Source organism: Lissotriton vulgaris, chromosome 5 (genome assembly GCF_964263255.1).
Source record: "Lissotriton vulgaris chromosome 5, aLisVul1.2, whole genome shotgun sequence".
Classification (NCBI taxonomy): domain Eukaryota; kingdom Metazoa; phylum Chordata; class Amphibia; order Caudata; family Salamandridae; genus Lissotriton; species Lissotriton vulgaris.
The window spans coordinates 1,289,556,193-1,289,582,894 of record NC_141693.1 but is presented as its reverse complement, the minus strand read 5'-3'; the positions used below and the strand labels follow the sequence as shown (position 1 = coordinate 1,289,582,894).

General features: G+C 43.2%; 1 protein-coding gene across 5 annotated transcripts in view; it reads right to left on the bottom strand.

Annotated features, from left to right (window-relative positions):
• KIF21B (kinesin family member 21B) overlaps positions 1–26,702 on the bottom strand; it is a 413,924-nt gene that overhangs the window by 167,906 nt on the left and 219,316 nt on the right. For all 5 annotated transcript variants that reach the window (XM_086923173.1, XM_086923170.1, XM_086923172.1 and 2 more), the window contains exons 5-9: positions 13,813–13,947; positions 5,738–5,905; positions 5,143–5,258; positions 2,743–2,938; positions 1,111–1,300 (exon numbers count right to left, since the gene is read on the bottom strand). In XM_086923173.1, the coding sequence (XP_086779299.1) occupies positions 1,111–1,300; positions 2,743–2,938; positions 5,143–5,258; positions 5,738–5,905; positions 13,813–13,947 (805 nt within the window). The remainder of the gene's footprint in view (positions 1–1,110; positions 1,301–2,742; positions 2,939–5,142; positions 5,259–5,737; positions 5,906–13,812; positions 13,948–26,702) is intronic.

Genomic DNA, 26,702 nt, shown 5'->3' with positions numbered 1-26,702 from the left:
CAGCCATTTGGCAGGTCTGTGTACCATCTGGAAAAGGTATACCTTACCATCTCCCAGGCAATGTAAATTATGGAAGCACTGACAGACATTGGGCTGAGATGCGACCTCTGGGACCTTGTGCCTTTCTCCTCTAAATGGACTCCTGGCACCAGAAAGTGTGATCTTTGCTACCTTTTGCACTCCCAGGTTCTCACACAACTAACACCAAAGAATACATTTGAAAGCTATTCAACTGCTTTAAAGTTCTCCAGTTTTTGGCAGAATCAAAGTATTTGCTGCATTACAAGCCCATTACAGTTATTACTATGCCTTAATGTGTGACTCTCCTCAAACAAGCATTAACACATCATTGTTACAAAATATTTCTTTCTCGCAAGCAAGTTCCTTTCACATCATCATGTTATACACCTCAAGTGTCCAACGTAGGTCACGTTGCATCAAACTCAATCTTGTCAAAATACATGCATAAATTAAATGAACATATCATGTACTCTGAATGACTCACAATCACATAGTGAGTGGATATCCTAACAATGGCACAAGTATCAAGCCCTACTCGGCCAATGCCTGGTGTAGGATGGGTTATTTTTCTTTCCTGGGTGTAATGGTCTAAGGCTGTCTTTTTCCACTCACTTGGACAGGATTATCGCCACCCATCAGCCCTCTGTTTTACCCTTTGACTTTCTTAGGGTACCACATTTATTTACACATGGTTATGTTGCTGTGAACTCTTTAACAGTAATTTCCAAATCAAACTGAGAGCCCTGTCTTCTCCCTCTTGTAATTCAACTTTAACTATTTTATGAACTTGAACCACAAAATATTAAAAACATGTTTCAACTTTACATCAAAACTTTGGTCTGCAGGATATGTATTTTCAAACCCCATAAATGTTTCTATCCCAATAAATTAGAAACACCTTACACTATTATGCTGAAATATGGCAAAGAGACAACTCACTCTTGCCCAAAGTCAAGTGCATCATATCTGCGACTTTGATGGTCCTATCACAAAGTTATGAGTAACTGAAAAGATGGGTACAAAGAAATTACCATGCTTGAAAGATAGAGTACAATAGATAATGAGCCCAGACCCTGGTGCCAAGCTGACCTGATTTGGCCAAGATGTGTGTGGCCTGTTGGCTCATGAGGAGGGTCACACGGCAGTTGATGGCATCGATGGCCTCCTGCATGGCTTTCACCCGCATCTTCAGGGTGTTGTTCTCCTTCTGTAGCATGGCGTTCTCATGGAACAGGTCGCTGAAGCCCTCGGAGCCATCCTCGCCAATTACACGTTTCCCCTGTGTACCAAAGAGGGACACAGAACTCAGAATAGGACTAGCCAACACATAGTTGTGTACACCTTTATTCGTACCTGACCCTTCTTGACTTTCTGCCACATGCTTTCACTAATGTTACATTAACTCCTTATATGGTCATCCATTTTAATTTCTCTTTTCTGTAAGTTTCGGTTTCCTTTATCCTTGTCTAAGATCTCTCACTTAATTTTATACGCCCATTTGTTTGCATTTTAATGCTGCATAATCTCCATGCCGCCCACACCCCTTCCCTACTTTTCAGTCTATACCTCTTCCTTCTGTGCCTTACCAGTTATACCAGTTTAGCACCCCTTGATTTAATGTCTCACCCTTTCCACTCTCCTTTCTTCTTGACCCGTCTCTCCTATGTTTCAACTCTTCCTACCATGCCTTACCCATGGGAATCTATCTGATTCTATTCAAGCTGCGCTACCCCTCTTCCATTTATGTTCCTCCTTTTACAACATTTCCATGTGTATGCTATGCGCAATCTCTTTTCCAGGTTTGTCTGCAATTTTACCTGTGCCTTTCCTCTTCCCCCTTGCACCTCACCCCTTCGTCCTGCTTCTCACTTCATTTGCTTCTCACCACGTCCTCTTTGGGGGTACCTTTGTGTCACTGTACTAACCCTAACTCTTTTGTCTCAACCTTCTTGGCTGATTCTCATTTCTGCCTCCAGTTTCCCTCGATCCCCGTTTTCTTACTCAAAAACTCCTCCTGGACCTCGCAACTTCTTCCTATTACTCACCACAATCTTTTTTTTCTTATCCCTTTCCTATGGTGTCACACCTTTCCGCTGTTTTCACAGCGGCCTAGTATGCCTGAGCCTCTTTCTTTCATCCTGCTTCTCATCCCTAACCTGAGCCATGCCTCCTGTCTCTTCCAACTTAATCTTGCACCTCAGTCCTCCTCATCCCTTCCTTCTGTACCTCGCCTTCTCGTCCGGTTCTCATCATTCCCTTATTCTAGTTTCTCGATTCAGCCTTCTGGGGGTTACCCCTTTTTTCAGTTTCTAACTGTTTCCTTCTATACCTTTCCTTTTACTTAAGATTCTTAACTCAGTGTACTTCACCTGTCCTCCTTTTTCAAATGCTTTATCCTTTCCTAACTACCTGACTTATTACTCCTGCTCCTCATCCCTTCCTGAATTGCATAACCCCCTCCTCCTGTATTCCGTTTCCTCCTCCTGGTCCTCTTCCCATCCTTTAATTGTTCTTCCAGTTTCTCATTGCTTCTTTGCCTACCTCTTCACCCCCTCCCTCCCCTTCATCTTATTCCTCACCTCTTTTTTCTATTTCCCACCCCTTCTTTGTAGTTACACATTTTCATCTATGCCCTTTTCTTTTCTATCATGCACCCTCTCTTATTTGAGTGCTCTGCTTCCTCCAATGCCACTTCTTTCTATTGAATGTGCTGTTTCTCACCGCTTTGTACTCCATTAGTTCCAATTGGAGGCGGGCAATCTCTGCTCGAAGCGCACTGATCTGCTGGCTGGTCTTGTCTTGGTTGACCACCACCTTGTTCTTAATATTGCGTGCACGGTTGGCATATTTTAGCGTATTTAAGGTTTCCATGAAATCACGATCCGAAGGGCTGACGCAGGCAATCATGATGGTTTGACTGCAGAGACACAAGACAGGGGTTAACCATGGGGAAACTCCCAATCCTTTTTGAAGAATTACATAGAGATCCCCAAACAACTTCTTTGCGAGTGAAGTCCCTCCTTATCTAATATCAAGCTGAAGCAGGGCCTAATGTGCACTTTTTTGACCTGAACATTTCTTGGTGTTTTCAGAGCTTGGAGGATAAGAAGCATGATGAGAATCTTGAATGGGCAAGTGTGTCCTAGTCCAGGGCCATGACTGGATTGCATATGTTATGTAGCTGTCTGTAGTGGCACATTGAGCAAAAGACCCACGTTTTTAAATGGCTCTCGTATGCGGCCAACAGCACCTTTCTCTATTCCAGCACGGAGACAAGACATAGCTGTGACACTATACACCGCTGAGATGACCCTAAGGGGATGAGTATAGCGCTATATCAAGATCCAAATAACATAACATACCTTCATGTTCTACATGTTATGTTATGTTATGTTATGTTATTCGAAATTTGTCAAGCGCACGGTCACCCAGAGGTGACCTCTCCTGTTACCTGTCTTCTTCCCTTCCTATCAGACAGTCAGAAAACTAGGTCCAGCTACTCAGAACACATTATGCTCTGTTTGGTGACATATTAATGATTTGGGGAAAAAGACTCTTCATACGATTAACCTCATTTACTTTATCTTGTGTTCATTTTTCTTCTCTGTAGGGCCTATTTGCCATTTCTGCCCGCTCCTCAAGTGCTTAACATTAGAGTGGCGCAATACACTCTTCAAATCATCAACACATAGTACCAAAAATGTTACTAATCGAATTATCAGATTTTCCATGACTGGAAACCTCTCACAGTGTTGGCAATGCACTGCGGTCCTAACGCAGCTCAGTCTTGTATCTCATTCCTCTAGAAGGAAACACACAGGTATGTCTGGGTGTTATTGAAAATGGCATACTGGTTAAGCTAAAAAATAAAAAGATAATGGTGTTTTCTATCAGCTACCCTGTCCTTCTCGTGTCACCCACTCTGTCGTAAGGGCTTGATCTGGATTTTCAGTAATCTCCTCCCTTGCTTGAGAAGTTCTATGGTTAGAGTTGCATAGTTGTGTTTAGGGCATTATACGTTACGTACAAAAGAACAAGCTACGTTCGGGAAGTACTGGGAGCAAGTGTGGTGTTGCAGAAATCTGGACACAAGATGATCTGTATGAATTGAGAAATGTAATGGTCAAACTAGGTTAGAAATAGTCTTTATGTCCATGGACAGAGTGACAGGAGGGGTCATCAAACCAAAGCCCAGGGTATAACTCAATCCACATTGATACTGATTTAGAGAATCACAACTGGAAAATGTCATTGAAATTGAATCGCATGCAACATCAGAAAACGATTAAAAAGAAACTGTCCCACTTTAGGCAAATTGTATTTGATTTTTGAATGGAAACGTTTTTCTGGGTTTATCTAGAAATCACTGCTATTCATTTTAGTTGATCAAGAACCATCCCTATATTATTGGAAAATTACTGATTGCGAAATGTAACATGTGCAGTGCAAACTGATGAGAACAAGGAGAACTGTGAAGCATCTTAAGCTCTCAGGGTGGCACAAGGGTGCAGTATCCTTTGAGCTGGGCAATGGTGCCCTTGATATCTGCTTGTTGTTAAGACACAACTGGGGAGAAGTCTGTAGGTTTTAGGAGGTGGCTATTGTTTCATGTGCAGGTAGCAGGATGTCATGGAAGCTTGAGGAATAACACATAAGGTGTCAGCTAGCCTGCTGGTCCATGTGTGTGCTAAATGGCAGATATGGGATGCAGTTTGTGAGGCTATCTGTTCAAGAGTGGCATTGTAGAGCATGGATGCACATGTGATCATGTTGGCTGTAGAGTGAGACCTGGAAATCTCACCCGAACGAAGAACAGAGTCTAGTTGACGGCTATGTGTCTTTAAGAGTTGTGGGACGTTATGAAGGTCAATGGGCTATGTGTATATTTGGAACTGATCAACATGTTTTAGTAACTTGAGTTCTAGGATGCAGTGAGAGACTGTGCTCGATGGGAGCTCATATATATCAGTGTCACATTAAGGACGTTGGCGGAACAGAAGTCTTTTGAACCCTCCCTCCCATTAGAGCTTGGGGCTGAACACTTTCACTTCAGTGACACTCTGAGAGCTGGTGTCTGGCAGGAGTGTGCCATTGGAGATTGGATTGGATTTGTATGTTTACCTGTTGCCACCTAGTGAGTCCTGTAGGAGCCTGGTCAGTTTTGAGTCCCTGTATGGTACGTGTCCACCTTTTTTACTCTGGTCCCCCAAAGCACTGATGACATTTCCCAAAGCAAGCTAGAAGAAAAACACAAGAGAAATGTTGTCTATGTCAGAGAATGTGCACAGGTTTCAAGAGGCAAAAAATGCAGTATTATGTACAAATTTTAACTGAAGAATTCAATTCACAACCCTAAAGTTAGCAATATGATTACTCCACCAGAAAGTTTTAAAAAAGCCTGGGTGTGGGAAGGATGTTCAGCGAAGAGATTTTTAAAACAGCATTGTGACTTTGACCAAAGAAATGTGCTAGAACAAGAGTTGTACTAATAACCCTAAATCACTAGAGACTCCATTTTATTAGATGGGAAAAGGACAAGGAAACACAAACTAAACTAGGAACACTACATTCAAGTCAGTCCCAAGTGCTGTTTTGAGGGCTGAAATGCTCGTTCACCACTAGAAATATGTTTGGAGAAAGTATCCCTTCTCTGTTTAGGAAGTCACAAATTTCCTGGTAAGGTAGTGCATGACAGAAAGAAAGGTAGACAGTGTACCAGACCACAGTTGATTGAAATCCCTTCCTTGGCCCTGTCCCCCGTCGCACCCGTACGCTTCAGTCGCTCTGATCCGGCTAGGTCAACAAAATGGAACTTTGCTGTCAGTGTTTCATATTCGCTTGTGGGCTGTGATGTCTCTGGCAAGCCATTGATTTCTCCATTGACCTGTTGTTCAACATGGAAAAAAAAGTAAAGCATTACACTCTGCAGAGAAGGCATGAGAAGTGGCATTATAATGTGCAATTTTGATAGACCCATTGTGAAACTAAGATGTTCCCTTTTGTTCACTGCTTTTGTGCCCACAATTTGATGGTAAGGAGCACGGTTACTCTTTTATTTGTTTATTCTTTTTTTACCATGTTACAGGATTCAAATTTTATATAAAATCATTTGCCCGATACCAACCACGAGAATATCAGCACCTTCTCTTGTGCAACACTGTTTGCACAACATTAACCAGGATCATGTGCACATCAACCAAGTGCATTTGCACAACACCTCGTGGGCAATTGCACATCAACCTTTCTACCAAAGTCATCCTAAAGAGTTTAGGAAGAGCTCATAAAACTATTGCCAACTTGAAGTAAATGCATTTATCATAGAAAAGCAACAACATAATGTTGACCAAAAGTAGTTTACATGAGTGTAAACAAACCGGACAATATTACATGAAACACATTTCAAGCAATATATACATTATATTATATACACTTTATATACAATATATACATTATCAACCAAACCATTTACACCATTTCGTTTTCTTTGATTTACCGAGAACTTTTTTTACTTGCACATCTAAGCACCAAGAGGCCAAGCCCAAGACCTCCAAAGTTATGAAGTTCAACATAGCAGTGTGTGTAAAATTTTAGAATTTAAATGTGACTAATTGCATCTTTGGGACAAGTATCGTTTACACCATTATAAATAAAGCATGTGCACACAGCCAACCAAAGTTTGCATACAATATCAGGGAGAGCATTTATGCAGCTCTACCAATAAGAGATCGTGTGACATCAACCGACAGTAATTGCAGGACTTTAATAAGGCACACATGTGTTTCCTCAACAAAGAACTTTTGTGTCAGACAAGAGCATGTACTTGTCAATCACGATAACATGATCCAACAATGCATGTGCAGTTTTTAAACAAGATAATTTATGTGATATAAAACAAAGAATTTAGACAATGCCAAATGATAAACATGGAATATAATAAGCCGACTGTATTAAGCAGAGGAGTTGCATGATGCCAATAACAATACTGTGCATGACTTTTAATTAAAGTTTTTTATAATGTTTACCAAAAATATTTACCAAGCCCCACCTAACATGCCTTTAAGCTACATATACACGTTCAGTGATGCAACAACGACATCTAACAGTTGAACAAAGAAGCTACGGACATCCTTGTAAGTACATGTGCAACATTACCCGAGAGCACGAGTGCAATTTCAAACAAGGGTGTTTGTGTGGCATATATTAAAAGATTGTTTCTGGTCGTTTCATGAGCATTTGGCCAGATTCTTTCACATGCGTCTGTGCATCACGCACATTCTGCGCTGGACAAAACATTAACTATGAGTCATTGTGCAAAACTAAGAAAAGTATTTTTTCAACCAGGAACATTTAAACAATTTCAATCTATTTTGCGTTATATGTCAGTTACTCAATGACAAGCCTTTGCATGGTCTAATGGTAAATTGGCTTACTAGGCATTCACCTTAACTGTTTATATGACCCACAGCGAAACCTTTTACGCAGATCTGCTAAAAACAACATTTCCACAATGTCGACCATGTGCTTGCATAACATTAACCCAAACCTTTTACAAAACCTCAAAAAAATATTCACGAAATGGCAACTAAATGCGTCGACACAACGTTAATCAAAGCCGTCTACTTGGCCCCTTCCCAAAGCGTTCTCACAACTCCAGGCAAAAATGTCAATCAGAGTTGTAAAGAGATGCATAGCATGAACCCTTGGTATGCTTGTGACGGAACCGTTCCGTCACGAGCCTCGGGTGGGCTGTGCTGGTGACGGAACAGTTCCGTCACGGCCCGGCCGCCGCGCCTGCGTGGCGCGAATTCCACGCCTGCGCTGACGTTCTAAAGAGCGGGCGGGCCGTGACGGAACCGTTCCGACACAAGCACAGCCCACCCGAGGGTCGTGATGGAGCGGTTCTGTCATTAGTACGGGAGCGCCGCGCGGCCCCGACTCTCCCTAAGCGCTGTGGCGGAATAGCCGCCGCAGCTAAGGGGTTAATCAAGGGCATGTATACACTAACAATAACAAGTATTTACTCAAAATCAATCCAAGGGCCTGCAATGCAACATTACCCAAGAGAATGAAAACAACATCAACTAAAAAGACCGGAACACAGTGACCACGAAACGATTTTGCATGATATCAACCAACATGACAAGCCTGCTTTGTTGTCATGATATCAGTCAAGATCAGGATCAGGTAGTCCGCCAGCATTTACAATTTTTCAACCAGTTGTGTTTTCTTGTTGGCTCCCACTTGTATGTAAAGAGCTCAGGTCAGTAAAAGTGTGTTGAGAATGTAACCAGGGACGAGACACCGTTCACCAGCAGAATTAAGGAAAGTGTCTACATTGTTGAAAGGAAGCCAAGACACCAGTACGTTGAAGACTGCTTTCCCCTTCCGCCATTAACTGCCGATCCCCGAACCCCTGCTACCTCCCCGTTCTATTTCGAATTCCATGCAAGGAGCCCACCTAACATTTTACCCCAACACCCCCCCCTTCCTTCCGAACAAAGTGGCAAAATATGCATAAATGACTATAAAGCTGATGTGAGGACTGCTGTGCAGGAGAAGTATGGTTTCATGAATGAACATCATCATGTTCTGCCTGTCCAGGTGGGTTAGAAGCAAGAGACCGGGTTTTGTGCGCAAGGGTTGGTCATGTTTTTCTGCATCTGTGCATTTGAAGGAACATGTAGTATGGAAAGACATGGAACAAGTGTTTTATTTCTATTCTACCCAGATCAAAAGCTGAGTATGTAGGGAAGAAGATGGGGGTGCATGTTGGTTCCTCTCTGGTCAAGGGTGACTGTGCCCAGTCCAATTTCTGGCTGAGTTATGGCACATCCTTCAAGACAGTATCCTAACCAGGAGAAGTGCTGTCTTTAGAGCATCTGACAAGGGGTGGGGGGGACATTCCCTTGAGAGCATCCGGCAGGGCAAAGGAATGCCCCACAAAGTATAGCGATGATAAAATATTTAGATCTGTTTTCCTATTGTACCCTCTTAGTTAATTTCCTTGCGATTGTTCTTCATGAATATGTCATGTCTTTTGTTCTCCACTATCTAATTGCTTTTTGCTTCTCCTCGTTCATTTTAGCCATTTTCGCTGCATCAACAGTTTTCCCTCTCCATCCACTCTTTATTGAGCTTCGTCCCGCAACTCTCACCCTAAGCAAAGTAAAAGGAGACATTCCTGTTCTTATGTGAGGAGTAGTTCTCATGGCCCACAACATATCATTCACTGCTTCTTTCCAATGTACCTATTGATGAGTGATAGCTACAATTGATCTTTGAGATGATTAACCCTGTCCACAAGACCATTGCTGCAGGATGATAGAGTAAAGTTAAAATGTGCTTTATACCAGAATCAACAAAAAAACTATCCATTTCCCTAGATGCTTACTGGATTCCGTAGTCAGTTACCGACTCTTCTGGAAACCCTTCCCTAGAAAAAACTTCTTGGAAGAACTTAATGATGGTATCCGAATTCATACTGTCCACAAATTTCACCTCCGGCCACCTAGACATATAGTCTATCATGACCTATGAACAAAGCATACTTTGGAGTACTGCCCCCAATACCAAAACGACCAGCCACATCAAACACCACTTTACTCCATGGTGTATTCTTAACCACAATAGGATTGACAGGTGGTGTTCAGGTCACTTGCGACTTGTCACTGAGAACACACATACAACAATTCCAAACATAGTGTTCAATCACCCTGTCAACGCCAGGCCACCAGAAATCCTCCTTTATCCTTCTTTTCATGGCTCAGATCCCAAGAAGACCTTCATGGGCCAAAACCAGCACTCTCTCCCGAAGACACTCTGGGACAACCAACTGCCCACCCCTAAGCAGAATGCTTCCCACAATGGATAAATATTCCCCATCTCTCCTGAAAGGGACCAATGCTTCAAGGATATTCCTAGGAGTAGGCCAACCATCTAACACACTCCTCAAATCCTCTTGAAGGGTTCGATCATTCGATGCAGCATCTGACCATGCTTGATCAGACAATGCTCCTTTCGTAGTATCACCAATCAAACTCACCATACATACAATTTCTAAATCATCAATATCCTCCAGAACGTCATCATTGTCATCTATGGGCAACCTTGAAAGGCAATCAGTAACATAATTTTTGACACAAGGCACATACTCCAACCTAGCCTATACTGCGAAGTCTATCCTGCCACTTGGCGATACGTGGGGTCACTCTCCCCCCGCCCTTGGTGGTGAACAGATCTAAAAGAGGTTTGTGGTCAGTTCTTAAAACAAATTCCGTTCCCCACACAAAATTTTTGAAATTTTGAACATTCCACCACATGGCCAAAGATTATTTTTCAATCGTGGAGTAAGACGATTCTGCTCCATGAAGCATTCTGGATGCGAATGCAATGGTCTCTTCTTTTCCCTTAGCCCTTTTCTGCATAAGCACAGCCCCAAAAACCACATTACTAGCATCAGTAGTTATAATGCATGAGTCGTTGATATCAAACATTTTTAGAGGAGCAGCACTTACAATTTCCTTTTTATTAGCTTCCAAATCATTCACGCAATCATCATCAACACATTGTTTATATTTTTCTTAAGGAGGTTGCATAATCCCCCTGTTATGTCCAAAACATTCTTCACACATTTGGCGTAGTACTCCACCAGCCCAAGAGATGAACTGAGCTGATCCTTGTTTTGGGGTTTCGGTGCACACTGAATGGCATCAAGAATTTCTACCTTGGGCTCAGTTCCTTTACCGGATACATGATGACTCAAATAATCAACACCCTTTTGTGAAAATTAGCATTTCTCTTTTTTTAGTGTCATTCCGCTTCCCTTGATGATGTCAAGAACTGTCGTCACTCTGCTTCCATGTTCTGCCAAGTATTCCCCAAACATTAGGATGTCATCTTGGAAGAACGTGACCCCTTTGATCTTATTGAACAGATTATTCATCAACCGCTGGAATACAGCGGATGCTGAAGCTAATCCAAATGGCATTCAGATATATTGAAATGCTCCTTCAGGCATAAGACATTACTTTAGATGCCAAGAGTCCCTACTTAACTAAATCTGATGATATGCTGAAGATACTTCAAGAGAGTTAAAGTATTTGGCATTGCCCAAGGTTGATACAATTTCATTTATGTTGGGTAATGGGTGCCGATCCACCCAGATGTTAGAATTGAGATCTCTAAGATCCACACAAAGTCTCATCGACTTGTCACCCTTACACGCAAGTATTATGGGTGCCAACCATTCAGACCCTACAATGGGTTCTTTATTCCAGTAGAACACAACATATCCAGTTCCATTTTTATTTCTCCACGTAAGCTTAGAGGTACTTTACGCACCTTGTGAGCTACAGCCTTTGGATCATGTTTCAAAACTATGCAGTGCTAAAAACTTTAAGCTTTCCTAGCCATTCACAAAAGACATTGGGGTAACATCTGGCCCGTTTCCACAACTCCAAATTTGGTTGACTCAATTGGAGTTAGAAACACTTGTTAAAGGACAAGTCGTAGATAAGGTGTCAACATTTTGTTTAGACAGTACCATGTCGGGATGATTGGGGTCTAAAATAATCCCAAATTCACCTTGTTCATTAAAACCTAACACATTACTGCCCTCCTTGACTATGTATGCAGGTCCTAAAGCATGTTTACCATCATATGGCAAATCAGCATCAAGTTTTCCAATAACTTCCACTCTTTGGCCGCAATAAGCAAATATTTTGGAACGAGATTCATGCACATCAGTGTTCTCGATCTCACCAAAATCTTTTTTGTTCAGCAAAGTAAACGGAGAACCCGAATCTGCCAAGAATTTTAAGTCTTTCTTGTTCACAGAAATAGTACAAGACAGGAGCTTCCTAATCGGTAAGCTTGTGATGGATGATATCTCTACCACAGCGCTCTCCATTTGATCCATTGAGGACAGCAACAAAAGAGTGTTGTTCTCGTCATCAGAGTCACCGGAATCGACCACAATGTTCAGGATCAACTATGAAGGAGCAGATTGCTGAGTAATGTTCGCTTTGCACACTCGTGCAAAATGGCCTCACTTTCCACATTTGAAACACACTTGATTCAATGCCAAGCAATATCTGGCATTGCCCAGAAGGGATCTGCTCCCACAGCGGAATCATGTGTTTTAGTTCTTTTCTATTTTGTTCACTCCTGGGTTTGGGAGAATGACCTTAGATATTTCGGGAAATTCTTTAATTGGCTGCTTTACTGGATTGCACAGCGCTGGACTTGGTGCTAAGGTGTTTCACCTTCTCGGGTTTGGTATCTTCGTTCATTTCCTTCATGCATACTTATGAAAGTTTGATACTTCTGGCTATCTTAAATGCAGACTCTAGATCAGGATCTTCAGTTGATAAAAGTGCCTCTTGGATTTTCAAATTTTTGGTCCTTTCTATAAATTGGTCCCTGATAATTTCATTCTTGATCTCTCTATAGTTGCATGTTGCAGTCAGTGTTCTGAGACTTGCAACAAAGTTGTCAGTAGACTCCCCTGGAATTTGAGAACGTTGAAGAAACTTGTGGCGTTCAAGCACAATGTTTTACTTTGTATTGAAGCACTTGTCTAGGGTACTAATAAAGGAGGCATTCTCATCAATAGGTGTTGTCCTCTCCACCTAACGTGAAAACACTTACAATCTCCAATGGTAATGTTTTCAAAATATCCCGACCTCCAGTACCCAGATTGTAAACTAAGACTGCTTTTTTTCCTTGGAAGTGAAAGTGTCACCATCAATCGCAGTAGGCTTCAAAAGTTTCTTTCTATTGCTGACACTTTAACGGGGGAGTGCCTGGTGCTTGTAGAAAAGGTGCTGGTGCCACAATTCTCTCCATGGGGTAAATGCTATAGTAAGATTATGAGAATTGTAGAAGATGCTGTTGTAAGAGTAATCATACTGGTATATGGACTGTTTGCTCAGTTTTGGTTGTTTTTTAGGGGAAAATATATATATATATATATATATATATATATATATATATATATATATAAATTATTATTACTATTAAAATAGTAATACTGGAAATGCTTTTACAAAGTAATAAGATTGTCCACGAGTTACTCTTGAGATTGTATTCAAATCATGCACCAAAGCAGGCGAACTTCAAATTAATTCTTTCTGGTGTGTCTGTCACTGATGACAGAACAGACAAAAGAAGAATCCAGGCAAAACGGGTAATTTGTCCTCACCCAAGATGGCCATCACGTTGAACTCATGTGTGTGTGTTTCTAGAGGAATTTGTGCTTGTTTCCTTGCAGCTTGTCCCAAACAGAGAAGATGGCCGCTGGACAGGAGCAGTGCAACTCCTGTGACATGCGCAATGTCCAGATGCGACCTCACATTCACCAAATGCCGGTTGCCGGTAATCAGCGCAATGCCCCGGAAAGCTTGCAAGGACAACCCCACCGCTGCAGTCCCACACTCGGGCAGTGCAGAGCAAGAGTGGGTGTGCCCCTGCAGGGACACTGCGGAAGACCCTCTTGGAGTGAGGTGAACAAGGCAATAGAACACTGGCAAACAGCGGGATGGGGTAAAGATGCGTGGAGGTCGTCGCGCAGGACCGGACCACAAGTCATTGCCACTGAAGAGAAGCCAAGACACCGGTACGTTCAAGACTGCTTTATTCATTCCCTGTCTGGCAGTAACTGCTGATCCTCGAACCCCCGCTACCTTCCTGTTCTATCCGGAGTTCCACGTTGAGAACTCATCCAACATTCTACCCAACAATACTTCTCTATGATCAAGTACTCATCACTTCTCAAAAAGATGTTGAACTCACCAGGGGTGCGCGTGGGCACAGTCTCATTTGGCACAAGTGTATGGTGAAGATGGCATGTGAACGGGAGCTCTGGACATTCATCTGGGTGCTGGCAGTGGTACGAGACAGAGCTCCCTGCTTGAGGCACTGGAACAGCTGAAGATAAAAAACAGAGAGATGACAGTTGAGACAAAGAGCTGGAAATGTCTAAGACTACACAGTAAGAAAACCCCAATAACACGTTACCCTGATGGAAACACAACATTAGGGTGCCCAGACATTTCTGATCGTGTGAGTGCGTGTCCCTTCTGTACAAAGCTGGTTCTTTATATACTATACCAAAATGAGGTATAGTGTGCATGGTGAGCAGCCTTTACAACGTGGGCATTACCACGCGCTGGCATTACTACGCTGCTTTTACAAAGCAAGTCGTTACAACGACTTGCGCTGGAGGGCGCTGTTGGATAGGGAATAGTCTAATTTTCTATTCCAACACCTTCCCTACTGTAACGTGTGCTGGAGTTGGAATAGAAAATTAAAATATTCCACTATCCAGCGCTTACAGCGCAAGTCGTTGTAACGACTTGCGTTGAAAAAACAGCGTTGTAATGGCACGCGTGGTAATAGCCCGCGCTGTACTGTAATACAACCAGTGTGCACAGAGTCCAGCGGATCCCCAAAGTTAGGCAGAGGTAAAAGTAGATAGCACCTTATTCTCTATTTGTGTTAGTGTGGGTGAGAAATAAGGCTTTATCAGAGGGTAGATTTAAGCATTTGTTGTACACACTCAGTCAGCAAATGATGTCACAAACTCAAAGACTGAACTCAGACCAATTTTGTTAGTATAACAATATTGTTTAGGTTATTTTATTTCGAGAACCAAGCCAAGCCTGGCACAGGTAAGGGAAATAAATGCTTTGCAAAATATTATACAGGGTTTAAAAGTGAATGCAAGTCCAAATGCAGTTGTTTGAAATACAGGTAAGTCAAGGTACTGAAATTACTGTACAGATTACTTTTCAGTTACTTTTTATTTACCTTTTTAAATTACTTTTTCTACTCAGTGTGATATGCCTAGATATCACACTGGGACATTGCCTAGAGAAAAGGTAAGTAAAATCAGTTTTGCACATCTGTAATTTTTCAGGTTTCCGTTCAAATCAACTCCACACTTCAAACATTTTTCAGAGAAAAACAGTCAATGGATCCCTAAGGAGAGAAATAAAGTTATTGGTTACCAGGTAAGTACTCGGTCTTTTGGGTTGAGTTTCTGGGGTTAGAACAAGTGTTCCCCTAGGATCTAGGCTGCGCGATCAAATCACTATCAGCAGCACTAGGGCAGCCGAGTGCAGAGTGCTGGGTGCTGAGGCCCAATTTTATCCAATGGGGGATGGGGGGCCTCCGGTTGGTGGCTGCTTACGAGCAGGCCACTGGGTTGTGGGAGCAAAGCTCCTGGTGTTAGGGCAGGGCAAAGGGGGTCCGAGTTATCACCCAAAGTACACTCACAGAGGCGCCGGGGCGGCTGGTGGCAGGTGCCCTGTTTTCACTGGTGATTCTCGGTTTTGGTTTTTAGCTGCAGGCTCAGTCCAGAAAGACTTCCAGGAGACCTGGGCAGGTAAGTTGGAGGGCTCAGGGATGTAAGTGCACCTCGGGTTCTTCTCTCTTATGCACAGGGCAGCTGGTTGCAGGGGTGTTTTATAGGTCAAATGTTACCTTACTGGGCCCCTCCGGTTAGGGGAGTCTCTGTGCAGAGGCCACAGGCGACGTCGGGAAGTCCTGGAAGGGTCAACCCACGGTGGATTCGGACTCTAGAGTGCTGGGGGACCTTGCCGGGACCAGCGGGCAACTCGAACCCGGGCTGTAGGTGAAGGGTGCAGTGGTGGTTCCAGGCATAGGGTTTCTTTGTCCTCAGCAGGCTCAGAGTCTGTCTTTGCAGTTTTTTTAGTAGAGCTGCTGTTCACAGGAGATCCGGTCTTTGTTGAAGGCAGTCAGTCATCCCAGGGATTCTGGATGTCGCTGGCTGCAGGACAAGATCACTTTTGGCACATGATCTCTGGAAACTGCAGACGGGCTGGGGGGCTGGGGCCAAGTCAGTTCTTCTCTGCAGTCTCTTCTGCTGGGCGTCTACTTTCGTCCTTCTTCTTGGTAGGTTACGGGAATCTGCCTTCTTGGTCCAGGGCTGCCCCTAAATACTGTATTTAGGGGGTGTTTTTAGGGGTCTTGAGGTTAGTAACCAGTGGGCTACTGGCCTTAGGGTGACTACACCCTTTGTGTGCTCACCCCACGTGGGGGAGTGAGCACAATCCCTAGTCCTGATTGGAGAGTGCCTGCCATTTGCCCGACGGTGGGCACTGAAGAGTGGGCTTTGCCTCGCCTCCCCCACCTGAAGGGTGGGGTTGGCAGAGGTGGGCACACCTTCTCAGCTGTGCTAATGTTTCCCACCTGTCTTCCCATCAAAAAGAAGGGGAGACATGCTGGGGGTCACATAACAAAGCTGGCAAGGCCTTTGAAGCTCCCGCCACAGATGGCTCTTCCTGGCGTGGGGGAGGTGTGACTACCTACACCCAGGAAAGGCTTTGTTTCTGGGCTCAGGGAGCGAATGCTCCCACCCCAGGGGTCCAGAAACATGCCTTGTGGTGGCAGGCTGGTGTATACCAGTCAGGAAACCCACCAGAGATTGGTAGTTTTTCAGCGGACATCTCTAAGATGCTCTCTGAGAGCATTTTTTATTAAATCCCTCATAAATCCCACACTGGCAGCAGTGTGGGTTTAATGTGCTGAGACGTTTGATACCAAACTTCCAAATTTCAGGAAAGCCCTTATGGTGCTGTGGAGTTCGTAATGAAAAACTCTCAGCACCATATACTCTTAATGGGATTACTGCACTTACAGTGTCTTAGAATTGGTCTAGACACTGTAGGGATACAGGGTTCATGCACCTGTACCCTCACCACTGGTATAGTGTACCCTGCTAGGGGGTGGCTGACCTATGCCAGGGCAGTTGGTTGTAGGCATGGCACACAGGTATGCGTGCCATGTCAACTTTACTTTGTTCTGCACCAAAACACGTAGCCTGCAATGGTAGGTTGTGTGTGTAAAGGTACAGAGCCTCTAACGGTGGCACAATAAGTGCCGCAGACCTTAGAGGCCTTCCCTGGCCACAGTGCCCTTGGTACCCATGGTACCTTTTACAAGGGTCTGACATGTGGCCAGAGAGGTGCCAATTGGGGGCAAAAGGTACAGTTTTGGGAAAGAACACAGGCCCTAGGAACCTGATTGGCAGGGACCCAGGACACATCAAGTCGAAGTGCATCAGAAATCTATCAAAAAGTTGGGGGGTGGGGGTTACTGCAACAGAAACCCAGCTTCCTACACCTTCCTCCTCACAGTGCCAGAAATAATGCTCTCAGAGATAAGGCTCCATATCAAACATGCAAGGACAATTGCATGGAAATTGCATATGTATTCAAATTAGATTGGCCCAAAACATCAGGGGCTCTACATTTACTGTTGAGGGTCTGAAGCAGAAGCAGTTGGGGTGGCAGGGTTCCAGGAAGGTGAATGTGGGGCACGAATATAGCACAAGGGGGAAGGGAAAAATGTTCAGAGAATCAGCACGGATAACAAGTTGGACTCTTTTAGGATTGGAAAGCAAAGGAAAAACAGAATGGGATACTACAAGGGAAGGAGAAGGTTGTGACCAGAATGAGAAAATAATAACAGTAGTAGGGGAAGTGAGCAGACGGAAATCAGGGCACAACCTCTTTTGTGCTTTGCTTTACATCTGCTCAGAAGGGGTCCTGTTGTAGGGACGTGACTAGGGGAAGATATTTAGCAAAGAAAGCACGGTGAAGGAAAAGTAAGGGTACCACAGACGGGCGGTAATTAACTCATAACGGAAATAAGCTAGAGATGGATGAAGAGAGAGACGGAATAGGGAGTGAGAATTGCCGGCTCCAAGTAGGCAGAATAGGAAAGAGCAGACAGGAAAAAAACTGAAATGAAAAACAAGGGGAGGGATGAAAGTCAATCCCATAAAATATTGATCAACGTGATAGCAGAATGTATTGCATCAAGGCTACGTTACGCAAAGGCCTGTTATATAGGCATTTCAGTTTATCTTCTAACAAGACTCCAACTTGTGCAGAGTACGGCAGCGTGACTAGTTAGCGGTTTATGGAAATCCGACCACATGACCAGAGATTGTAAAAACTTCACTGGCTCTCAAATGAGAAAAGAATCCGTTCAAAGCATTAATACTGGTGCACCAAGCACTTCATGGACAGAACTACAGGCAATTCATGCTTGAGTCCAAAGGTATGCCCCAGGAGAAAATTGCACTCGGCCTGCTTAGTTTCTGCAATGGGTCCTTCCTACAGGAATGCTCGCACATGAAGAAAAGGATTTTCCATCCTGGCCCCCTTAACCCTGCACCCATCTACAGGCCTCATTTTGAGACATTTCTGATCATCGGACCTTCTGGAAAAAACACAAGAGTCTTTCTTGTGTATGAGACCATGGAACGGACTATGGTACTGCCCCTCCTTGGTTCTTATCTATTTGAAATCTTGGTTTCTTCTCTTTAAATTTCATCACTGCCAAGATGCTGTCCAGGTGAAACAGTATATGTTTCATTCAATCATTTGTTTGTTCTGAGGTATTCTGGCATAGTTTCCCTCTACCCAGCTCAATAATAAAGCACTGACGGTTATTGCTAAAATACTTGAAATCTGCACATTTTCCATATGACTGCCTGTTAGGCCCGATACCCTTAGCGTGGTATGCACCCAAACTATTTGCCCTCATCCCTTCTACTTTGATAAATCAGTTTTTGTTGGCTTTAGGACATTGCACACTTTACAACTGCTAGCGCGTGCTAAAGTGCTTGTGCTCTCTCTCTAAAACATGGTAAGATTGACCCACATCTGATTTGCACATTTAATTGACTTTTAAGTCCCTAGAATATGATACTGCATGTACCCAGGGCCTGGAAATCAAATGCTACTTGTGGGCCTGATCACTTATTGTGCCACCCACTATATAAGCACTTTAAAACTTGTCTAAGGCGTGCATTGTAGTCTATCATGCAGTTTTAAACGACAATTTCCACAAGGCAAAATACACCTTTTCCCAGGCGTAAACCTTCCTTTTTTAATATTTTAAGTCACCTCTAAGGTAGGCACTTAATGCTCATGGTGCATGGTATTTTAAAACTAGGATACATGGGATTACGTTTTACATGTCCGGTTAGTGAAAAACACCTAAAGTAATTTTCCACTACTGTGAGGCCTAGCTCTCCCATCGGCTAACAGTGGTTTACCTTATTAAATTTAATGAGTGCTATCTTTGGATTAGGAGCCGCTAGAAGCATGCTGGTTAGACTGAAATGTATTGTATTTAAAAACTCCTTTAATGATAAAGTTGGATTATAAGTCAAAATTCTGAAAGTGCCACTTCTTAAAAAGTTGGTATTTTCTTGTCCTCACAATCTGTGCCTGCTGCCATTGTCCTGGGTCACATGACTGTGAATGGCTCTTCTGTTGGGGTTTGTATATTCCTCCCATATAGTCACAGGAAGTGGACTAGGTGCGGGTAGGATCAGCCATCCTGTCAGGGTGGCTGGGAGTGGAGCTGTGCCATTGTAATGAAGAATAAATGCAGGAATTGTAAAATAAGTATTCTTTAATAGCACGAAGAGCTCAATAGTATGTCATCCAGTAAGTTCAGCATCCAGGGAACAACTGCCCTTTAAAAATGATGCACAGCATGATGACCACATACATTCTACATTCTAACATTGACCTAAGCTGGCACAAAGCAAAAGAATAAACAGAAGTACATTTAAGAAATGCAAACACAACACATCCCCCTTTTCCTAAAGAATAGAAACAAAATAAAAAAATAAAAAGAACAATAAACAAAAATAATATAAGCACCACAATTCTTTATAAAGAACATTGTAATTGATAACCTTTACCTATTTTCAATAATGTAATCTTTCAGCCAAGAAGGCACCACCCTCTTCCTTGAAGAATGACGACACAAAGTAGGATCTTCACCTAGAGAAGGATTTGATTCCTTAGATACATTATCTTGTGGAACCACAATTGATTCCTCAGAGACATTACCACTACCACACAGCAATCCAAGTAGATTAAACAAAAATAAATAATCCGAGTTGCTCACGTAGGTTCTGCTCTTCGAATCCCGTCGCCAGTGTAATGAAGAATAAATGCAGGAATTGTAGAATAAGTATTCTTTAATAGCACGAAGAGCTCAATAGTATGTCATCCAGTAAGTTCAGCATCCAGGGAACAACTGCCATTTACAAATGATGCACAGCATGATGACCCCATACATTCTACATTCTAACAATGACCTAAGCTGGCACAAAGCAAAAAAATAAACAGAAGTACATTTAAGAAATGCAAACACAACAGCCATGCCTCACTTACACTTAAAAGGGCCTGCATCCAGCACACACTAAGGAACTTGGCACCAGCCTTTTGTCACCCCACCCAGTATGGAGCCTTGACAGGGTAGGTGATGAGCTTTCTAGAACCAAAAGCGGGGTAGGACAGGATACCCCTCACAAGGCTGGCACCAGGGCCGGACTGGGAACCACAACCGGCCATGGTAAAGTGCTCCACCGGCCCCCCTCCCTACTCGGCGGGGGGAGGGTGGGGCCGCCGAGCTCTTTGCCGGGGCCTGTTTTCGGATGATTTTGGTACAGGGCCGATTTTGCAGCTATGCTGCAAAATCGGCCCTGTAACAAAAACGGCCCCCAGGGGCCCAAAACCGGCACCCACCCATGCGGCGCATCGGGGGATTGCCCGGTGCCCGTTATGGCCAGTCCGGCCTTGGCTGGCACCAGGTCAAGTTTTCCTGCACAAAGACCCACAAGACTTCATAGTTGTTGATGTTTAATCTTCTTCTGTTAAGATGCCTTCTTCAAAGACACCAGCCACAACAAGATCCCCAAGCATCTGGCCACAGAATATTCATGTCACTCCATTCCAAGCTAACAACCATCCCCCATTCTAGATTATTACATCTTACCTAGATACAGAACAACACACACTGTTGTGTTTGCATTCTTAATATTCCTTCTTCTTCCTGTGTTCATGTGCTAGTTAGTGCTTCTGGAATATGGAATGTTATGTATGTCATATTTCTGTGCATCATTTGTAAAGGAGAGTTGTTCCTGGATGCAGAGCTTACTGGATGATTATAATTGAGCTCTTCATGTATTAAAGATTACTTAATACCTATTCCTGGATTTATTCTTCATTTCACACACCAGAAATACATTTTGGACCCCCAGAACCCCGCTTCAGTACACTCCTGGTGCTGAGGAAGATTCAGAAGAGTGACTGCCCTGCTGCTAGACGAACTGCCCTGCTCCTGAAAGGACTGCCTTGCTGCCCAGGACCACCAGAGTTACTCCAAGGACAGGCTGGCTTGGCCGGCCTACTGTGTGAACTATAGGGACATAAGCTCTTGAGGCCATGAACCCTCCTGCTGGCCAATGCTGGAGTGAGTCTTAACACTTCCTCCAGTGTTGCTCTTCAGGTTCTGGACACTTGATGTGATGCTGCAGTGGCCGCCTCCTAGCAGAATCGAAATCTGGGAGTTAAAACATTTTTTACCAAAAACTGCTCTGAGAACCGACAGGAGATTGGGACCTACTTGTAAGTCGATCTGCTGAATGTCCATTGCCAGTGGGATTGAGTTCTCTGCAGCTCCTGCTACGTTCTTCTCCGCCGCAGCATATCCTCTTCAGCAGCACCTCCAATCTGCGGTATCCGGCCTTGGGGAGCCCTCTTCCGCTATAGCCTGGAGTCTTGCTGGGTTTTTACGTTCAAAGGTATGAATCTTCACAGGGCTCGATGACGAGAACCAGCACACGATCAAAGGCGATAACATCCTCGGACTGAAAATCCAGCTTTTCCCACCCAGAACTTTGCCAACCATCATCGATGACTTCACTGAGACTTCAACCAGAAGCTCCCCATCAATGATGACAACCACCTTGTTGTAGATAGGTGAAGATAGATGACAGGATACTTCTAGTTGATTACATGTAGATTTATTGTAGGACACAGCTGAGTACATAAACCTCGCCAGCTGACCAGACCATCAACTGACACAGGTAGAACACTCTGGTACAGATTAGAACACTCACAGGTATTCTAGGAAGTTAAAGAGGTAAGAACAACAAGGAAGGGCTAAAGACTACTGTCAGCCATATTACAAGAGGAATCAATATACAACACACCTCTTGGTTACAGCCTGCTGCCGTGCCCCACTGAAACTCTACCTTCTCCATAACTTTAAAAAAAAATATCTTTTAAGTCTGAAGGTAAACCAAAACTGGTCCCAATCCACTCCTTGTTTACGACCCACGTGTCATTGTGGTCGGCCTTGACTTTTGAATTTGCCATGGTCTTGCATGACCAGATCCCCGCAGTTGGTACTTTGTTCATTTAGGCCATAGATTTCACTGAAAACTTTAAAAATTCATAACTCTGGTTCTACTGATTTATTTAAATTTGTTTTGGTGTAATTTAATTTCTGAAATTTTCCTCTATTTTTCTAAATTGTTTTGGGATTTTACTTGTGTTATGTTTTCACTTTATTACTGTTTTTGTGCTGCACAAATGCTTTACAGATTGCCTCTAAGTTAAGCCTGACTGCTTTTGTGCTAAGCTACCAAAGGTTAATTTTGTGACTTTTGTGGTTCACCCTGACAAAGATTGTGGTTGTTGTTTAAGTAGGGCTTCCACCCCACCTCAATCAATAACCCACTTCCCTACACTTCCTCTATGTAAATGAATATTCTATGTGAGTATGACATAAGCACTTGAACTTCACAATGTACATTGTTTTGCATGTACTTTGTGCTGGGCTCATAATTCCACCACAGATTCGCCTGATAGTTAACATTAAGTAAATTCTGACAGCAGGGGTTTTTTAATGTTCTGATGACTCATAAGAAACACAAAGGTAAGTGAGTTATAATGGTGCAATATCCAAGTGAACCCTCATAGAAGAGACAATTCTGGGGCGATTGTATCTGAGGAATCCAATTTGCCTACGAGTGAAGAAAGCATAGGTCAATACGTGTGAATTTAAACGAGAGGATAGATGTTAAGAAACCTCTGTTCAAACACTGAGCAGACACTATCTCTAGAAGGTTGTGTCCAGTGAGGGTGAACCTTGTTTTTTGCTTGGAACAACTACCCGTCGTCTGGATAATTATCCAGTGGTAACACCCAATGCTATGGGTGCCACAACTCAATCGAGCGCAGTTTTGTAAAGAGAGATATGTAAAAGGCACATCAGATATGTGACATCACAGAACATTAGTGTTGTGGACACCTACTTGAAATGTGAATGGATCAGCTACGTTTTATAGAAACATTAATAACTGAAGCTATTGAAGAAACATCGTACAGAATGGAAGGCAGTATAAAATAATCACATTAGAAGATGTGTTCATTATCATAATTTGCAATTCTAAGAGTTAAATAGTCACAATTCTCGAATGCATCCTGGCATCCATCTTGAATGTAATATGGAGAGATCTTGCAACTTTTCTGCAACCTTAGACGCACCCAATGGTGATACTTTCAGGGGCCAGTACCCTTGTACAAATAAGGAAAGGGCTACAGAATGTGGCTGTGGCACCATACCATTGCAGTGAGTAGGTAAACTGAGGGTGAGAGGCAGCTCTATGCAAGAGGACAACAGAGAGGGTCTACTTTCTGTACAAACAGCCTGTGTTGGAAATTGGGTTTGAGTTGAAAGGGTGAAACCCTACTCAAGCAGCAGCCACAATTGCTGTCAGCGTGAAGTCACAAGCAAAACCCAGATTAACCTGTGCTTAACCCTCTGTTAGGTTGGAAAAAAGCAGTCAAACTTAAATTAGAGGCACAGTGTACAGTATGTATGCAGCATTTCAAACAGTAATAAAGTGGAGATGCAACACAAGAAAAATCCCACACCAATTTCGAAAAATAGGATAAAATGTAATACATTATTTGAGACCAAGAGGCACAAAGCAACAACTGTGGTTATCTGGCCGGGCTGGGACTTGTCAAAGCCACAAGTTCAGGTCGACCACGATGGAGCATGGGCTAGTTATAGGGACTAGGTTAAGCATGTTGAACAAATTACCTTAAATCCTGGTTTGTGGAGCATGTGAGATCTTGTGTCGAAGATGCATCGCACAGCAGCGGTTCTGAGGGGCTACAAGGCTGCAATGAGAGGTCTTGCATTGTCGCTGGGGATGGCTTCAATGATGGGCTTGTTGTTAATGTTAATGTTATGGGGGATTTATAAAACGCACAGCTACTCCAAGGAGTGTCCCGGCTTGCAATTTGTTGTTCACTGGCGATTCTGAGGGGGCTGCTATGGGGAATTCTGCGTTGTCATCCAAGATCCAGTCGACATGGTTCATGCGATGCAAAGGCCTACCCCGAGGATGCATCAGCAGTGGTGGTTCTGAGGAGACTGCATGCTGTGATGTAAATTTCTGTATCAGGGATGTGTCACGCAGTGGATGTTCCGAAGAGGAGATGTGTCGCTCTGCGTAGGTTCTGCCTACAGGACCACAGCTGGATTCGCAGAGCACCTTCAGGACCTCTTCCAAAGGTTCAGGGCTGGGGTTCCACTTGAGTGGAAGGATTCATTTGTGCTCTGTTCGAGGTGGTTGGAGCCTTTTCTGTCCCTGAGGCTCTGATTAAGAGGCAAACCAACTAGCCTTTGGAGTCACTCTAGTGGTCCTGGGTTCAAGATGCAGGTCTAGTCCTCTGATCAGACAGAAGGGCAGCACACATCACTGATGACATCTCAAATTACATCACTGATGACATCACCCAGTGACTGAGTGTTTCTGTAAAGTTTAAATATGTTTTATATATATGCCACGGTGTATTGATGAATGAGTGGGTGTATAAGTGTCTGGATGGAGGATTTAGTAGGTGTGTGACTGACTGTATAAGTGAGTGATTAAGTGTATCTTACTGAATGCATGGGTTAGTGACTAAACTGTGTAAATGTCTGTATTAGTCTGTTGTTGTGTAAGCTGCTGCATGGGTTAGTCAGTAGCTACATGAGTGTCTATATGGGTTATTGATTGGTTGCCTGAGTATTTGTATGGGAGACTGAGTGTGTGAGTGTGGGTGGGGGTGTGCAACTATGTGCATAGATGTGTGAGTGGGTGATTAACTGGATGTATGGGTTCAAGCATGCATGTGGAAACAGCTGTATGGGTGGGTGAGTGTGTGTATGGGTGTTTTTATTTTACAGAGTTTTATATAGTGTGAACTTGACCCAAATCGGGTATCAGAGCACTTTACATAGCACCAGTTGCATTACATGAGGACACATTCATTTTTTGTTAGGCACGGGGCGATTAAGTGATTTGCCCAGAATCACAGAATGTTCAGCGTCATTGCCGAGACTTGAACCCAGTTACCCAGATTCGAGGTCGACTGCCCTAGCCGTTAGGCCGACTCCTCCACCTAAAAAGTAATAACTTAATCAAAAATCAAATTAAACTTAGCCACAAGAAATGAGACTGAATGAGCATAGAATATTACCTTAATTTGTATTTCTTTTAGATTTCAATTAATTAGCATTCCGCCTAAATTTAAATTAGATTAGATTTTAATAAGCAGAAGCAGAGCTGCCAAGGTTTCAAATTGCTATATGTGACATTTTTATAATTTCATTGTAATTATGAGTGACATTTCAACGACTATGAGTGACGCTTGTGAGCAAAATCAAGCAATGAAGATGAGGAAAACAGATAAATATCAGTAATTACACCCTCCCTCCTCCTTTATAATGAGGGACTACTTTTGAACCCTGAAGAGTTTACACCAGAGGCACTGCAGTCAGATCTTTTGAGATCCTGCTTCAGCAGAGATGACTGTAAAAGCTTGTCTGCTCTCCCAATGGTCCCCATGAGGACAGGCAGCAAACTGGTGGCACACGGAGAGTGGCATTTCACTGTTGGTTGACTGAGGGGGCGAAGTATTATATGGCGAAAACTAAAGTGTACTCGTGGAGGAGCCACTGTCAGTCAACGTGGAACTCGCAGCGACAGACTCATGCTTTGCACTCATTCACCTGCAATGCACTGAATTTATTTTACATTCTCAAATGTATATGTACTCACAGACATCAGTGCATCGACATCCACACACCTGAGATTATCGACGAATGTGCACTCATACTCCTGCCATCGCTGCGAACCCTGCACCTTCTCTGTATCTTGTGAGTGTGTATCTGTATATTGACATCCTGTTTACACAAATACACACACAGGATTCTCTCCAAGTGTGTACACACATACCTGTTAGCCAGCACTCTCATATTGAAGCAGAGGCATTTTACGGTGGAGACAGCTACAATGAAGCCATTTTTGGCTTCAAAAATCGGGAGTCTCTGGTCTGAGTGGTCTGTTGTTATATATATATATATATAGATATATATATATATATATATATATATATATATATATATATATATATATATATATATATATATATATATATATATATATATATATTACCTACTGGCGGACGCCAGTAGGTATATATAGTTAGGATTTTTTCTCTATGGGATTTTTGAAAATTCTATGTCTAATAACTTTGGCGTTTGTGGACAGAATTGGCTGAAATTTTCAGGAAAATGGAACATTTTGTTTCTGAGCAGCCCCTGACAATTTGGGGGGGTTTCATCAAGGGGGGGCCGAGAAAAAAGGGGGGTCCCAAAACGCGTTTTTCCCATGTTAATTTCCATAGGGCGGTTGGCCTCACTTTTAGCTCGAACGGCTGAATGGATTTGCACGAAACTTGGCAAAATTGTAGGGACTGTTAGCCCGATGTGCCTTTGCTAGG